The 17,038-nt window shown below is 40.4% G+C and overlaps 1 protein-coding gene across 14 annotated transcripts in view; it reads right to left on the bottom strand.

Annotated features, from left to right (window-relative positions):
* DOCK3 (dedicator of cytokinesis 3) overlaps window positions 1-16,765 on the bottom strand; it is a 221,679-nt gene extending 204,914 nt beyond the window's left edge. For 13 of the 14 annotated variants that reach the window (XR_012661094.1, XM_075096433.1, XM_075096440.1 and 10 more), the window contains exon 1: window positions 16,289-16,654. Coding sequence is in view for 13 of the 14 variants with exons in the window: in XM_075096433.1 (XP_074952534.1) it covers window positions 16,289-16,325 (37 nt within the window). In the remaining variant the exon portion in view is untranslated. Of the gene's footprint in view, window positions 1-16,288 lie in introns of all 14 variants that reach the window. The other variant, XM_075096446.1, reaches the window with a different exon arrangement.
* Between the last annotated feature and the right edge of the window lie 273 nt (window positions 16,766-17,038).

Raw genomic sequence — 17,038 nt, 5'->3', positions numbered from 1 at the left:
GCCACTTTCAGGATTATGTCCAAGTCAGAGGTTCCTTAACTGTGTGTGGTACTTGAACTGTACCAAAGTGGGCCACAGCAAAAGAAAGCCTTCCCTCTGCACCTCCGTAATTTATTCATGAGAAAGGCACAAACTAGTTCACACAGGCAGTTACTCTCAAGCTGTAGCAGACAGTACGAAGGAACTGGGGGTGTAACATATAAGAACAGATGGCATTGAACAAACAGTTTGCCCTTTCCTGGATCTTTGGCTTTCCAGATTCAGAAGTATTTTCCTTGCCTGTGCGCATGCCCTGACAGAGTATAAGCAGCTGCATTGTAAATCACCAGCTGTAAGAGAAATTGCTTCAAAAGAGTAAGGCTACACAGATAAACACGACATCTTACGAAAAGGTCAATGCATCTTTGCATAGCTTACTGATTCCTCATGCGTTAGATATCTAAAGGAGATACCTGCTATATGGCCAAAGATGATCCAGTTGATACAGCCCAGCAGGTTTTACAAAATCTATTCTGAAGCAGCCTGTCAAAAGCTCTTACAGAAACTGAGCTTGGCTGTGATAAAGCAGGAAGGCACTTGCACAGATAAATAAGTAGCAAAGAGACATGAAACAGAAGAAGTAGCCAGTTTTCTTAGCGAAGACAGATTGACCAGAAAGCTCTAACAGCATCTCTGCTGCAGTCTTTTCTGCTTAAAAGTATTTCTAAATGATCCAGAAAAAAGCTGATCATTTAGAAAAGTGAGAAAGTTTGTGAAGCCACTCAAGCTATTCAGGGTGATAAACAATTGCAGATGCACCAAAGTCTGCAAGTAGAACAGGCAGATGTACACCATTTAGTTCATCTGTATGGTGTTTCATGAGGGATGAACAATCCTTATCACATATACAGAACAATCATCTCTCCCCTTGCTATTGCCACACTGAGTGAAACCCTGGAATGTTATTCAGTTTTTGTCATGAGCTCAATGCTCAGCCACTGCCAAGCACCACCCCCCTCACCACCACCACATCACAGCAGAATACTACCTTGGGGGAAAAAAGGGAAGGCACCATTACCTACAGCACTGTATAAAATTCACAATGAACCCCCATGCGCCAGTCTTCCCCTTTCTCTTTTGTCAAAAATGTATCCTTTGTCAAAAAGGACTGAACAGCATAAAGAAAAGTAGAAAGAAGTGAGACAAGAGATACCAAGGACTGCATAAGGGCTTTTACACGATTTATTATGACCCAAGACAGGACTCTTCTACCAGTAAAACTGACAGCTGAAAGGGGTGGAGAGAGTATAGTTGATAAGTTGCATGGAGAAGGTGAACAGGGAACAACTGCTTATCATCCCTTCCAGTACAAAAAGCAGAGCAGCGTCAAATGAAACAGCAGAGGAGAGTTCAGAACTTTATTTAATAAAGTACTTCTCCATACAGTGCACAAACTGTGAAACACCTCTCAAGATACTGTGGGTGATACAAATATATAAATCATTAAACTGCTCAAGTTCAAAATCAAATAGGGCAAAGGAATGCATGCATAACACTGTAGGCTCAGCAAGTCCCTGACCCAGAAAGCAGTTAAGTCTTGGGAAAGCATCACATACGTTTATCTTGCTGTGGTACTACTCTGTAAACACCTGCTCTTGGTCACTGTCAAGGGCAGGAAACTGGATGAGATGGGTATGCAGCTGGACTGTTACGATCTCTCTCACACTGTTATTACGGAATTACAGCCTGAGCAGCTTCTCTTGTTCCTTGCTATCTATGGATTTGTGACCTCATCTCGACACTATCATGTCAAAAGGAGAGGATACAATTCACAGTTAGAGAAATGCTAAATTAGATTTCGTGTGTGTCATTATTAATTTCTGCTGCACACCTACATAACAGAGGTGTATGCATTTTTGCTATAGTATAATTCAAAAATGCATCTTAGTTTTGTAATCCCTTTTCTTATCCCTTTCTAATTCAATTTCCTATGTCACAACTTCCCCACTCAGTCTCACCTGGGTTTCAACATTTCCACAGATCATTTTTCTTCTCAAATGGATTATGTCAATTACACGATAAACATAGTAATAGAAGTGTGTCACATTTTTTACATTAACAGTAGGAGAACCCAAAACAAGAGAAAAATGCCAGACTACTGTCCAGCACAATATATCCAAATAAAGATCATGCACCATCTAGCTGCTAATTCCCGAAACATCATTTTTTCTTAGCATATATAAAAATAAGTGTACTTTGCAGCACAATGAACTGACATAGGTACATGCCTTCTCATATACATCCTAATTTTTGCAACCTATTTCTACGCATTGTAATAAAGTCAAAATATTTTTGTAGGCATTGCATAATGTTCTATTTACAGTATAAAATGTTCTATTTACAGTATGAAATATCAGTTCAGTCCCTAAATAATTTGTTTATTTGCATAATAATTATTTCCTACCCTTTCTGCTCCCACCTTCCAAGATACACCAGTGAAAATTAGAAGTATTTATTTAAACGAGGGCTGAGAAACAAAATCAATTCAAGACGTTTCCATGTGTACCTTGTCCCCTTTTCCTTCTCCAAATCTAAATTATGTTTCTCTAATCATAAAGTTGGGCTTTTAAAAATTATTTATTTCTCAAGTTTTATCTTCTACAATACAAACCATTGCTGCTAGAACATATCCAATACGCTAAGACACATTTTTGTTTTTCTTTATCCCAAGATGTTGGTGATGCCAATATTTCATGAACTCTATGGTTCTAAGGTTAGCTTTGGTGAAAAAGCCAACAACATTTCATATTATCACCTGTGAACAGGCCTCTTTTTTTTTTTTTTTTGTAAGTTTCACAGGGTCTATTTTAGTTGCATAATGTGACAAAAGAAAGAAAAAATTCTTAAACTCCTTCCACTGTAACAATCATAATTTTGCAAGTTTTCAACATATCTCTGTTTACTCATGGCTTCAAAAGATGTATCTTCTTGGCCTTTGTGACAGTTTTTTCCAGTTCTCAACTCACTATTACTATCTGTTTTACTAAAATTCCAGTAACCTGCAATATTTTCAGATGACACCAGCAGAATATAGACGAATGTTTCCGGTTAAAGTATGCCATTTAGTTTTTATAAATCCTTTGTACCTTAGTCAACTTGCAGTTATTCAGGTTATGCATTAATCATGCTCTAAGCATATCTACAAGCAAACTAATTTCAGAAGGGATGGCAAGGATAATGCATAGGAGAGGCACAGCTGCAGTTGTGTTGCTCTATACCCAAATTACTTAGCTCCATACCCTACCCATTTAAAATCACACTGTGCACACACTGAATTGTGTTCTGTGCTACAAATGTCAAAGTTCTGAAGTTTTCTGATGGTGTAACGTATGCTTTAACACATAATCATATTTTAAACTGACACCTCTGTTACACCAGCTATATTTGGTGTTCATATTTACTATGGGTAAACACATGTAACAAATTTCACAGTCCTGATAAAGGAGTATAATACAATTAATTTTACAAAAAATATGTCACATGCCATCATCTGTACGGGGTTTGTGTTTGTTTGCTTAATTTGCCAATGTGATAAGCAAGCTTTGTTTGCTGAAGTGTTTTTGATGTCTTTTTTATTTTAGAACTACCACAGTGGGTCACTCTGAAAATCAGTAACGTCATGAATATAAGTATACTGGTAAAAGCTGTTATCTGAATTCCAGACTATTTTTGTAATGTACAGTTTATTTCCAAACTTGGGGAAGATTCCTAAACACAGTGATGTTCTAAATGATAGTTACCCCCTGCAGCAAAGATCCCTTCCTACCCCAATTCTCACAGCACACAATGAATTACTATGATTTATTAAATAATCTTAAATATACGACTGCAAGATTGTAGAGTTTTAATTTCATATTCAAATACTGCTAGTTATCACTACTACTAGTTAACATGGAATAAATCAATCTCTGTGCCTGAGATTGATTGATATTGATCAGTCCTTATAAAAATAATGTAATCACTCCACACTGATAAATTAACATTTATGATGACAATGTATCTTTCCTTAAAACACTTTTTCATATGTATCCATCTATTAAAAGTGTCTAGTATCAAAAAGTATAAGCTAGTTTTAACAGGCGAATAAGATTAACTTCATTTTCCTGTCTGTAGTACCTAGATGGCAATAAAGGCTCCGTGTAACATAACTTAAAAGTCACTGTAGTAGGTGAGAGCAAAGATGGCTCTAAATCCAATACCTTTCCCCTAACAGAGGCTAAAAACAAGGAGGTGAAGGAAGGGTATTAGAGCAGGGCAAGGGTGTAGCTTTCCCCACCATGAGCCATCTGTGGATTGGGACTTCCTAAAGTAGAAGGTTTTATTAGTATTACTTTTATATATGTATTTAAATGCACTCTCTATACTTTTTCTTCTACAGAGCCACCCAAATGTTTTTGAACGACATCACCTTTTAACAGTTACATCACCCCAGAACTCCATGCCTCACTTACACATCATATAGAGAGCGTTTTTCAGTTGTTCAGATCCTGCGTCATCAATGCCCTCTGGGAATTGTATTAAAATAGAGTGAACAATCAATTTCTATTCTTCCACTACACAGTATGTATGGTTTTAGAATCTTCCAAACTACCTCTTCTTAATAATTTATTTTCCAAGAAGGGTGATGGACTTTAATTCTTTATATTTACATAGGGCAGACAGGGAAAAGCCTCTAAGCCACAGCAATAGGGCTGTGCAAGAAAAAAAAAAAAGACGACACTGATACAAGTTACCACATAGAGGAAAATACAGCTAAGAGTCAAGACTTAGCTTTACCTTTTTGTGAGGCAACTGTATTGCACAATCACGCCTACAGGCAGCAAAGAATTAATACTTTCCAAACCACCATGTACCAGTCTGATCCTCTTTCAGAACTACAAACCTTTTTTCTAGCAAAAACGAGTAGCTTTTGCAAACAGAAGCTCGTGAGTTTAATAATTTAAAAGACTAAAAAGTAGTTTATGAAGGAAAAAAAATTTCACATTTTAATAACAAAATTAAAGGCCAATATGATTATAATTTTGGGGAACTGCTTGATTAAACCTGGCAGCTTCACAGATTGCACAGTTAGACTCTGATGATACTTGACAAGGGAACAGAACCACAAGGAAATTAAAATGAAAACATTCTCATTTTATTCTACAAATACCTAGAAGAATGTTTTCACCTTCACAGTATACCTTCCAAGTATTTAAATTATTAATTGTGGGTGAGGGTTTCAACTGTTAGCCAGAAATTAATTTGAGATATGCAAATTCATTTGCAAGTTCAGGCCACATTCAGCAAGTATGTTTATGAAGAAAACAGGGAACGAAAAGTAGGTCTAATACTTCAAAAACATTCTGCTCTTTAAGCAAGATGGACAGTATAAAGAATTTGGGTACAAAGGAGAGGACCTATTCAGTTACAAACTAAAAACACAACTACCCAAATAAAACAACACAATGTTTTTGCAGCAAGGGGGCATTTCTTGCAGAGTATACTGATACGTATGACAGAACAGGGCTCTAATCCGATTGGAATTGCCAGGCACTAATGTAAAACACACACACACACAAAAGATTATCAAAAGCTGATTAAAAGCAATCCAAACATTACAATTGAAGAGTAGGGATTAAACATAAGACATGATTTAGAAGATGGCTAAAGAATTTTGACCTTATTAATGGTCTTTATGTACTTTTCTGCAATATGTTGAGGAAAAAAAACATACTTCAGAACTGAAAGCAATCTGCTACACTTAAGGTTTTGTATATTACCAAAATTACACTACAATTAAGTGAAGGTATTTCAGGCTGGTCCAGGAGCACTGGCAGTTGCTAGGCAGCATCTGCTCCTGTCAGAGCAGCTTTTTTCTTTGTGCAATACAGAACCTCAGCCAGGAATACTGCCACCAATGGATTATTACAAGGCAGCTTACTGCCATCACATGGCAACTGCAAAGCGCTCAAACCGCTGCCTAGCAACACCACCTCTTTTTACTGAGTCATACCATCACTATGAAAATATTCATGTAAAAAAAGAAACAGATGCCCGAGAAGAAAGGTGATCATTCACTAGCAAAGTGAATTATTGCTAGCATCCTTCCCCTACCCTCGAAGATAAAAATAGAGATTAGGCTCAAAAATCATGAGCTGTTTAAAATAGTTTTGCACATCCTGGTGACATGAGGTAGAATTAAAGAAACAGACCAAAAGCCCAGTGTTGTCCACTACGTTAGCTGCATTAAGGAAGGGATTTTGAGCTTCTAGCTTTGTAGACATCTATCCTAGTCACTCATCTCCTTCCTGTAAATCTATTCCCTCAGCTGTAAGTTCATTCAACCTCAGCTCTGGCATTACAGAAGTCCCTCACCAATACATCATTCCCTCTATGCAGGAAGTAAATGCAGCAGTTTCTTTTTCTCCCTTTCAAGCAGGGAAGGCAGCTGTCTCAGTTTCTGGAACCCTTTTTCCCACTTTCCAATACCTAACCCACAAAGAGAAACACACTGACCATACCACACTCTGCACAGAGGAGCGTGGAGCTGTTCTGCACTTCTGCATTCCACAGATTGCAAGAGTGAGACAGAAATGGCTACGCTTTACTGTTGAACACTAGGAAACAAAGTAAGAAACCAATCAAGTTTTTAATATCTTCAGGGACGGAGATTGCATGACCTCTCCAGGCAACCTGCTCCAGTGCTTTACCATATGCATTGTGGAAATCAACGTCCCTTACTGTAATTTGCCACCCCTCCCCCTCCTCCTCCTCCTCTTTTTACTGTGCAACTCTGAAAAGTGTCTGTCTCTGTCTTCTCCATAACTCCCTAAAAAGTAGCTAACCAGACACTAGACTGCTTCTTTTCCTCCTCTTCTACAGGTTATACCACCCTAGACCTCGCAGACCTTCCTCTCTCATCATGTGCTCCAGCCTCCTAAACGTCTCCTAACCTCACCCCTCATATTGTGCTCCTGATATCTAGATATAGATATCTAGAGATACAGTGCTCTAGATGCAGCCCCAAGAGTGATTCCCCAAAGGAGGAAATGCTCACTTCCATCAACATCCTGGTTATATGGGAATGCAGGCTGGTATGTGGCTAGCTACAAGACAGCACCACTGATTTGTGTTCACACATGCAAAAACATAGGTATCATCCCACAGCATTTTACATCTTACCCCATTTGACACCAACTACATCGTAATACTTTTAGTCCTCCTGTCTAACTGCTAAGTAAGTTCATAACATGCTATGGTTACCTTGGCGTTTATGGTCAGTTTACATTATTCCTGTGAGGAGGAGGAAGGGAAGAATCAGGCAGATATATAGAAGTGTATTTATCAGTATACCAGCTCCTGCATCTTAGTTGAAAACTCTGTATTTCAGCCTATACTGTCTGCCACACAAGAACTTTTTGTGGACACCTGAGAACAGCTTACAAGACCGCTACAGAACCTTTGAACCCACACATGAGAACTTTGACCTTTTTGGTAAACTATTTGCCACTAAAATACTAAAAAATGAAATATTTACCTGGCATAATTGAAGACGCTTTTTTATGAGATCTAAAGCATTTTTAACTCTTCTAATCTTGACTTAAGCAAATATGCATTAAATAAATGCTATCAACATCATGTGAAAATCTGGGAAAGTCCTCTTTTTCTCTTATTGCATCCTCCATCCAGGTTGAAATAATTAACTTTTTTTTTTCATTATTAAAAGAATACTGTCTTGTGCCAGCTACCTGAAATGTAGTCACTCCAGAATTAAAAAAAAAAAAAAAAAAAACAAACAAGATCAGCAGTTGCAGTGCAATTTAGGGCCTTGCTGTGATGAAGAAAGTGAAGAAAGTTAGAGAGGGAAGCCTATTTTCTACCTCCACTTCCCCAGATACAAGAGAAGCTGTTTCTGTAAGACCAATGCTTCAAAAGCAATCTTCCTTGGTGTAAAACCCTTGGATGACAGAGACAACCAAATACTTACCAGGAAAAAAAAAAAAAGAAGAACACAGCAGAACAACTTTGTTCATAATTCCAATCAGATCAATGTACTCAGAAAGGCTGAAACAGAACCGCAAGCAGGCAGAACGGAGGGCTGCAATTACTGTGCGCATGACAGAGTGATGAGGGAGCTCTACTGACAGCAGCAGCACAATCTGTTCCTAGTGGATGCTTAGCTGTGTGGTCAGCAGACAGCAGGCCCAAGCAGATCAGCTCACAGAGCTGGTCTTTCTGTGCCCCAGGCCAGCACTTCCCATACTAACATGTCATTGCCAGAGGAACAGCCAGTCAATATAACCCTTAAACAGAAACATAGACACATAGGTGATTCACCTGGTCACTCTTCTCATGCAAGGTGAGGTGCACAGGTAGCATGCAGCTCCATTTTGTACAGTGTATAATAGCAGATTATATTATAGCAGGGCAAAATTATCTCACAAAAATGTTGGTCTTGCTTCACTAAATGCAGTGAAACTAGACAGTTGCCTCTTTGGTTTATCAAAAATTGAGTTGCCAATTATTCAGCTCATGAGCACTCAGAGAAAAACCACAAAGAAACAAAGTTCAAGCCACAGTTTTCAATAACCGCCTTTTACAGTAATTCATATATTTTTGGATTATTTTTCCCACACTGGCTGACACTTTCTCACTTGTGCCTACACCCTCTGTCCATGTGTATAGTGTAGCCATATATACATAAATTTACATACATTACAACCTGTACCCAGGTGAAGTGGGCAACTTTATGCAGATATTTCCATAGGCATTTTCCTCTAAAGAAGAAGAGATTGGTGAAACAGAAACATCTCCCCCCACCCTCCCAGATCCAGGCCCAGTTACTGGAAAGATATGCAGTGCTCCACACAGGCACTATTTAACACTGGCTGTGATTGTCTCCTATGAAAGGTTTTCTGCTACATTTACAACTTGTTCAGGTAGTCCACACACCCCAGCAAGGCAAAGGACTGTATGCAACCCAATAACCAAACAGTCCTGCAAAAAATTATATATTGCTTTCAGTTGACTTCTGCTTAACAGTTCTCCAGGTTCCTCCAACAGGTGTGTCAGGCTTCATTTATCAGAAGACTGAAAGGGCAGGTACACTAAATTAACAGTTGGCATAAACAACTCATTCATAAACATATTTAGAGGGAAGAAAGAGTCCCCTGCTGTTCAAATACACAGAAACAAGAGATTTCTAGAACAGTAAGCCACCTGCCAAAGCACACTGAACTACACTCTAGCATGCTGGGTAACTCACAGACACAGACATACTCAAAATAAAGAAAATAAAATAATTCACCACTCCATCAACTACCTACTGCCAACACTAAAAGCCTTTGGTGCTTAAGCTTCCTTACATTGTAAGGTCCAGAAATACTTCTATTTTTGTTTCAGAGAGCAACTGGCATCACCTTACCTCTGAAAGCAGAATGACCTGCTTTTAATCACCAAAAGTTAGCTGGCACCACTTGTCATAAGCTTTCCTTAAGGCTTAATATCCGGAAAGACTCAAGAAAAGAAAATGAAGTCAAATGCTGAAGTGGGACAAGAGGGAAGACTTATCCTTGTAATAAGTAGTCACCTCACAACTATACTGGAAAGCACCTAGTCTGCTCAAACCCACAGTTACCAGTCTTTTCTAATACATTCAGTATGCTTTGACTGAAGACCTGTTTAAGCAAACACTAAAATATGTCTAAGAGGAAGGAATTACAGCTAAAACAACTTAAAAGATGCTTTCAGGATCTCAGAATAGATCATAAGTTCATTCTGACATGCAAAAAGCTGAATGGAGGTTTGATTTTAACATCAGTCACTTGAGTAAAATGTTTCATCTCTTTGCCTTGTGGTAGAGAATTTTCTAGACCACAAATTCTGGTAATAGTTCTTACATGTTTCCCTGATGTTTATATTGGACTCTGACTTTTTAAGAAGGCTTTGCAAGATAATGGGACTCAAGTCCAGCCGAGCTATGCCCTTGACTGTAAACTAAGAAAACTACCTTCAGAAGAATTAATAAAAATACCCACTCTTCTGTCTTCCAAACCATGACCTGCACCGTCACGCCACACTCACAGAGCAACTTCCTATGCCTTAAATTGTTCAAAAGATAAACAGCTTTAAAATTTCCTTATTGATTTCGCTCTGAAGACTCTCCCTTTCTGTCCTACAGGCTTGACAACGAATCTAAACCCAAAGCATATACATAAGAAATACCAAAAAATTACCTAAATTTCCCAAGAACTAGGAGCATCCGATGCATGCTGTCAAATACCCTGTTTTTAATTATAACTGACACCTGCTGCATTAGAAAAGAAAGCAAAATAACTTGTTCCTTGAATAAACATGAAAAGCCTTGTTTCCTACCAATGGATATTCACGTTCCCATTCCCTCCATTTCACCAACAGTCCCATGGCACACCTAATGCAGTACCATCGGACTTTTAATCTTTTGGTATCCCCAGTCCTATTCCTGAGCACTTCTGTCTACAAAGCACCCTCAAGGTCACTCCCATGCTCACAGCAACAGCTTGCGGTTCATATTCTCCAGCAAGCAAATAAAAAAAGCTGTATTAGGAAGAGCCCTGATAGAACCTTATTATTCATTCTTTGCAGCAAGTCAGTAGCTACTTATCTGCACTTTTATCCACAGCAACACTAGTAAATTCTTTCTTCATCACCCAGCACTAATTTTCATTAAATCTGTAGGAAATATATTCCCGAGACTGACAACTGTCATCATAAAATGTCACTCATTGCTGGATGAGAGGTATTGTTAGGTGAGGACAGAAAGCCTGAACATTTAAAGATTTCCAACCTTTGGATATTAGTCTAAATAAAAAACCCATTCTACGCTGTGGACAAGGTCAGAGAGGAACCACTTTTGCCCCCACCCTAGTGGCCAGCAGCTGAAGTCCTGAAGGTCTTAACTGAATAAATAATATGGCATAACTACAAATAAATGGAGAAAATTGATCTCAAGACCATCAAAGCATCAAAAGTTAAATCCCATATTGCAATACTATTGCTTGGTACTCTAAGATCACACCTACATTCCCATACAAACAACGCGATAATTTTCTAAGTGTACACATTCGATCCCTTGCCTTTGCAAGCAATCTGAAAAACCGTTTCTCAACATCATTCCTTCTGTATTTAGAGAGTTTTGGCTAATTTCTACTGTAAATGTATTTGTGGACAACTAGTATTTAGATGATCCCGAACTGGTAATATCTTACAGATTAATTCTCATCCAGCTCTGCAGACCAGATATGCACAAGAGTAACCACAACGCTAGTCTTTTCTAGGATAAATGAGAGCAAATATATTAATCTCTTCCCACAGAACAGTATAGTAAATCTCCAAGTTATCTCAGCAACAATAGAAATACAGACTTACACTGGAATGAAACTAAAATTGCCCACTAAATTAAATGACACTTCACTAAAGTTTCCTCTCTATACTGAAAGCCTCCAATCAGGTGCATCTTGGGAGTTGCTCTTTTCCCAAGGCATTTCAAAGTGTGATTCATTTCTCATTCAGTCAAATAACACATATACATTTCCTTCTTGACCCCTGACTGACATATTCCTCTGTTCATTCTTAAGTCCTAAGGACAAAAAAGGCCCTTAGGGGCAAAATACTGAATGAAACTAAAAAGCCTCCAATCCACAGATCATCTAGTTTTCCTGATTAAGGAGCAAGTCCCCAGGTATTACCACCCCCTCCCAAAACAGTGTTGCACAGAAGGTTTAGTACATCCTTCCACATAGCTTTGGTTCCAAGACAGATCACTGAAGAATATCCTTAGTCACCTCCCTCCTGCTGCCAGACAGTAACAGTTTCTGGCAATAAGGTACGAAAGAGAAGATGAAATGTAATATACATCCCATAACGCAGAGCTCAGGTGCAATGGCTGATATTGCTTCCCAGATTATTTTTTTGCAATTTGGGGGAGGGACTTTTTTCCTCTCTCTCTGAAACTTTTCATTCTAAACCTGTAACAAACTGCTTCAGTGATACTGGGAAACTGCAATGTCAATCAACTCAAAGCACTCCTTTGCTTAGTACCTGCCTTCTATGTGAACAGGTAAGAACAGAGTAGTATGTCAAGAGACTTGGTGAGGGAAGGCAGACTTTTCGTAAGTTTTGCAGTCCTGTTTTTCAAAATACAAATATGAATTGGGAAATGTGCAAGCCAAGGTTTAGTGATGGGGGGAAAGGGAGATCAAAAATCAAGATACTGATCAAAAAGCAGAAGCTGCAGTACAGAACTATACCTAGAACATTATGATGTTTCATCCTTTCTTAGTAGGAGCAAGGGAAATATTAGTTACGTGTATTTGTGCTTATGGATTCATTTTTCATTGTTACCAATTTAGTGGTGAAAATAAAGATAAATTCATTTTAAATGAAATAATTAACAGCTTTTAACACTAGTTCTTTGAATAAACTAAGAACAAGTGGTCTTTATGCAGGCAGGCTTTTCTCCTTCTCCACGATTTAACACATACATATTTAATACGATCAGCCATACAAAGTACAGGATTAACTACATTAAGAAGAAAAAAAATCCCCACCTTTCTTGAAAACCACTGAAACATGCTCCTTGCACAAAAATAAAGCAGCAGAAACTGACAGCCTAATGAAATATATAATCAGCTCTCATACATTTGCCAAATTTTAATTAATAGTTATTTACTAAAGAGTTCTCTCTGCTTAGTTTTTTCTTTTAATTCTTTATAATTTAATACTTGGTTTAGAAGACTAATATAACTAATCAGATCACTTTAATAAATATTTTCTTAGAGTCAGAAACTGCTTTAAAAATATTAAAACACTAGAGGGCTAGAGAGCTAGTTATTTTCAATAATCAGTTTAGAAATATCACTAATTGTTTTCATAACTGGTCATCTTAAGCATCTGTGGAAGATCTTGCTGCCTTTCAACAGCAAGTCTAAAGTTTTAAAAGTGTAGTTAGGATTGGAGCCACTGAACATAAGTATTTCTAAATAGAACAGAAGGGAATTAATCACAACAGCTACCAGGTAGTTGCTGTACTACAGTAGCTGCAAAATACAAGCAAGGAAGAACTTCAGTGTTGTTCGGGGAGTGTTTAATTATTTATTTAGAAATAACCTTAGCCATCTTTTAATATCTTTGCTGCAGAAGTATACAATGACTTATATGAGAATTGGGCAATACAATAGCATTCTACAACTGTAAGCTTTGAAAACTTCTTTTAATTGTAGCTAGACAGGCAAAGAGAACTTCAGAACTACCAAAAAGCCACAAACGTTCTCATCAGCAAATCTAACATGTTCTCTTTCAAGAGTCTGTGTAGCTGGAAAGGGGTATCTATAAAGGGCTCCAGCAAGCATGTAAGAAATGCCTTTGTCTTCAACTCTTTGAAAGCCAACGCAGAATACAACGCCCTTCTATACCCACATGTTGAGAGAGGGAACATGGTGTCTTCCTGAAGGAAGAGTTTCTATAAATTCTCTTCTTTGAGCCAACTACCTAGAGAAGATGACGACACGGATCATAATTTACTTTCAGAGAACAGCATCAGAATTAACCTCTTTATATAACACTTTCACCTTCCTTGATGCACATGAACAAGTATGTACGGGGCCTGGGTGCCCAGACATACCTTTCTATTTCAGCAGAAAGCTCTTTGTAGTATTCCAGTTGCAGAAATAACTGATTTTTTTCCCCACCCAACTTACACCAACGGGACTTAAAGCCTGTTGCCTTAATCTAAAGGCACATCAAAAAGTTTCATGGTTTAACAAGAACACAGAGAAAACACACAGAGGTTTTTTTGACAGTCAGTGGTCAAAATAAAAACGAACTACTAAAGCCCAAGGCATAACCTCATACCAGCAACTCATGCCAAGAAAATTATTTTTGCACATATTATTTGTGAAATTAGGATAACTTACATCAGGAAAAACCCACTTTTTTTTTTTCTTTGTTTGTTTTTGCTAGTGCACCTCCTAACAGTAAAACCTTATGTCTACACCTTTTATAGGCTAGTTTCTCCAAAATGCACAAAAATGACCATTCCAGCAAGCAATGACATATCTAATTCTGAAAAATTATTACTCCTCTCCCCACCTGTCATAACTAAACTCCAGACATAGGCAGCATTTTTCACCTATTCTCCCTCTCTGGAGGATTATCAATCAATTTTAATTACAGGAAAAGTAATTAAATCTGCCCAAGAATAGAAAACACTCACCTAGAGATCACCAAAATTCTTAAGACTTAGCCATTATGTCAGACCTACCCACATGTGTGTTGTCTGAAAAAGGAAAATCAACATTACAGGAATATTCTTAAGACTACAGAACATTGGTTGAAATAACTCTTTTTTTCATTCACTACTCTCTCTTCCGGATGCCTCTTCTAGACTTGTTTACAACCTGAATGGAGATTTCCTATCTTTTCCTCCCATATACCTGTGTAAATAAAAATTAGTTCACCTACTTTTCCGTCAAGGTAACATATGTATTTTCTCATTTGAGAACACAGGCCAAACACAAACAAACAAAACTCTGAATATCAAAACCCTGCAACACAGAAAGAAAAAGGACTACATAAACAGAAGAAAAACCAACAAGACTTGAGAAAATAATATTTTTTTTTCAGAAGCACCCTTTACAGTTATACCAGCAAGTTTAGCACTAGGACAGCAGAGGTAGTCTTTCATCAAGAGTTAATATGCAAGCAAGTCTGGATACTTCATACTCTCTGTACATCCAGCTGAGATGTAACAAAGCCTGTTAATTTTATATACTCCCAGTGACTGACAAACATAGCAACAGTATTGTAAGTGACGACTTTCTTGTGTTATTTTATGCCACTTGTGTATATTGCCCTACACTTAGAGCTTCTCATCTAACACACTGTATTTGAAAGCTTTTTTTTTAAACCAAAGTGGATTCCTTACTTTTATTCATTAAGATGACAAATGGAATGTACTAAGAAAAATATTTGTTGCACAAGATGAAAAATTAACAAAGTACTGATACATTTTGTTGTTCATTGACTACATGCTCAGAATTTCTTTGTATTTATACAATATTTCTTTTTATTCTTCTCTTGAATATTAGTGGCAGTAAGACTTTCAACTGCTCACAAGTCAACTGTCGAAACCCCACTTTAACAGGTTAAGAGATCTTTGGAACAAGTTTGTTCATGTTTTTTTAAATATTTGCAGAAACTGACCATCACTACACACTGTGGAACTCAATCAATATGAACAATAACCATAAATTTAATGAAGCATTTAGGGAAGTACACAGGGTAGACTACCTACTTTTATTATTATACATGCCAACAGTTTTTAGAAAATAGAAAAAAAAAAAACGAAAGTGAAGTTAAAGGAAGTCTGTCTTCCTTTCATCAGGCATAACATTTCTGCTTTTAGCAGAAAGGACTGGATGATAAAATTAAAACAAAAAAACAACCCCAAAGCCATCAATGACGACCTCTCAAATCAAAGCAAACGAGATTCAAGATGACAGTAAAACCTCATTTACCATAAGCAACGAAAAATAACGCTACGCATTTACAGAAACACACGAGTCGTTTCTGATGAACGCAATGCGCCACGAACGCTTTAACTCGAGATTATTAACAGTAACAGCCGCTGTACTCCAGAAAAAGACGTCCATTTTCAATCTGATAAACCCGGCCCAGCCCAGAGCCAGGTTTTAGGCTTTCTCTCCTTCCCACGTCGGTGCCGTTCCCGGGGGGCCCCGTGGCTCGGAGCAGGTGCATCACCGACGCCCCCTAATGACACCCCACCGTAACCATTCCCTTCCCATAAACTCCATATAAACAGAATCACCACAAACCACTGATTAAAACAGAGAGAAAAGGAATCGCACGCTTAAGTGGATTAAGGGCTCAGCGACTCGTTTTCTGATTATTTCTGCAATCAGGACCCGAGTGCGGACCCCCAGAGTCTACTTGTATCTCGCCGCGGACAAACTCAGCGCGAGAACCCGAATCAAAACAGACGCAGGCACGCTCCGGGGACGCGCCGGGCGCTGCGGGCAGCGGCGGCGGCTCGGCCCGGCCCGGCCCGGCCCGGCCCCCGCCCGTTCACCCCGGAGCTGCCCCCTTCGCCCGCGGGGCAGCGGCTGCCCTCCCGCCCCGCGCCGCTCGGCGACATCCCCGGGAGAGGGTGGGGTTCCGGCCGCTGCGGGGCGGGGGGGTGGTGGTGCGGGGGAGGGGATGTGGCAGCACCTACCCACGCCGTATTTTTCCTCCTCGGTCGGGCTCCACATGCTGCTGCGGCGGCAGCCGGCCGCGGATTCCCTGGGCAGAGCGAGGCGGGCGAGCGCCGCTCATGGAGCGGGGGCGGCTGCTTCTCCTCCTCCTCCCCCTCCACAGCGGGGGTGCTGCACCCGCCGACCGCGCAGACAGCCCCCGCCTCACGCTCTGGCCGGGGCTGCGCTTAGGGTCCCTCTACCGCTGTCGGGGCGGGGGGAGGGGGATCGTCGTCCCCCGCCCGCCGGGGCAGCAGGAGCCGTCGTTCCCCTCAGCGCCAGCCGGGCGCTCGCCGACGGCCCAGCTGCTCTCCTAGCGCGGCCCCGCAGGCTCCCGCCCTGCCGACGCGGCGGCCCCGCGCAGCTCGGCGGCCTCCAGCCGCCTCCTCCTCCTCCTCGCCGCTCCCGCCGCCGTCGTCGTCGCCACCGGCGAAGGACTCGGGCTGCCGCGCCCCCCGCCTCCCGCTGGAGCACCGGGCGCATGCGCGTCCCGCACCGCCTCCCCCCCGCGCCCCCGTCACCGCGCCGCTGCACGAGGCACGCGCGGGCGCGAGGCGCGGGGGCGGCGGGGCCGGTGCTGGTGCCCGGTTCCTGCATCGCTCCGCGGCAGTGGTGCTGCCGCCCGGCCGGGCAACGCCCGCAGGCTGCTGGCGGCTCGGCCCCGCAGCGCAGCGCGGAGCGGCTCTGCCGCGGGAGCCCGGCGGCGTTTGCCAACACCGCCGCAAGCCTGA

The sequence above is a fragment of the Phalacrocorax aristotelis genome, chromosome 6, assembly GCF_949628215.1.
Source record: "Phalacrocorax aristotelis chromosome 6, bGulAri2.1, whole genome shotgun sequence".
Lineage (NCBI taxonomy): Eukaryota > Metazoa > Chordata > Aves > Suliformes > Phalacrocoracidae > Phalacrocorax > Phalacrocorax aristotelis.
The sequence above is the reverse complement of the archived record's forward strand: the minus strand, read 5'-3'. Positions and strand labels throughout refer to the sequence as shown.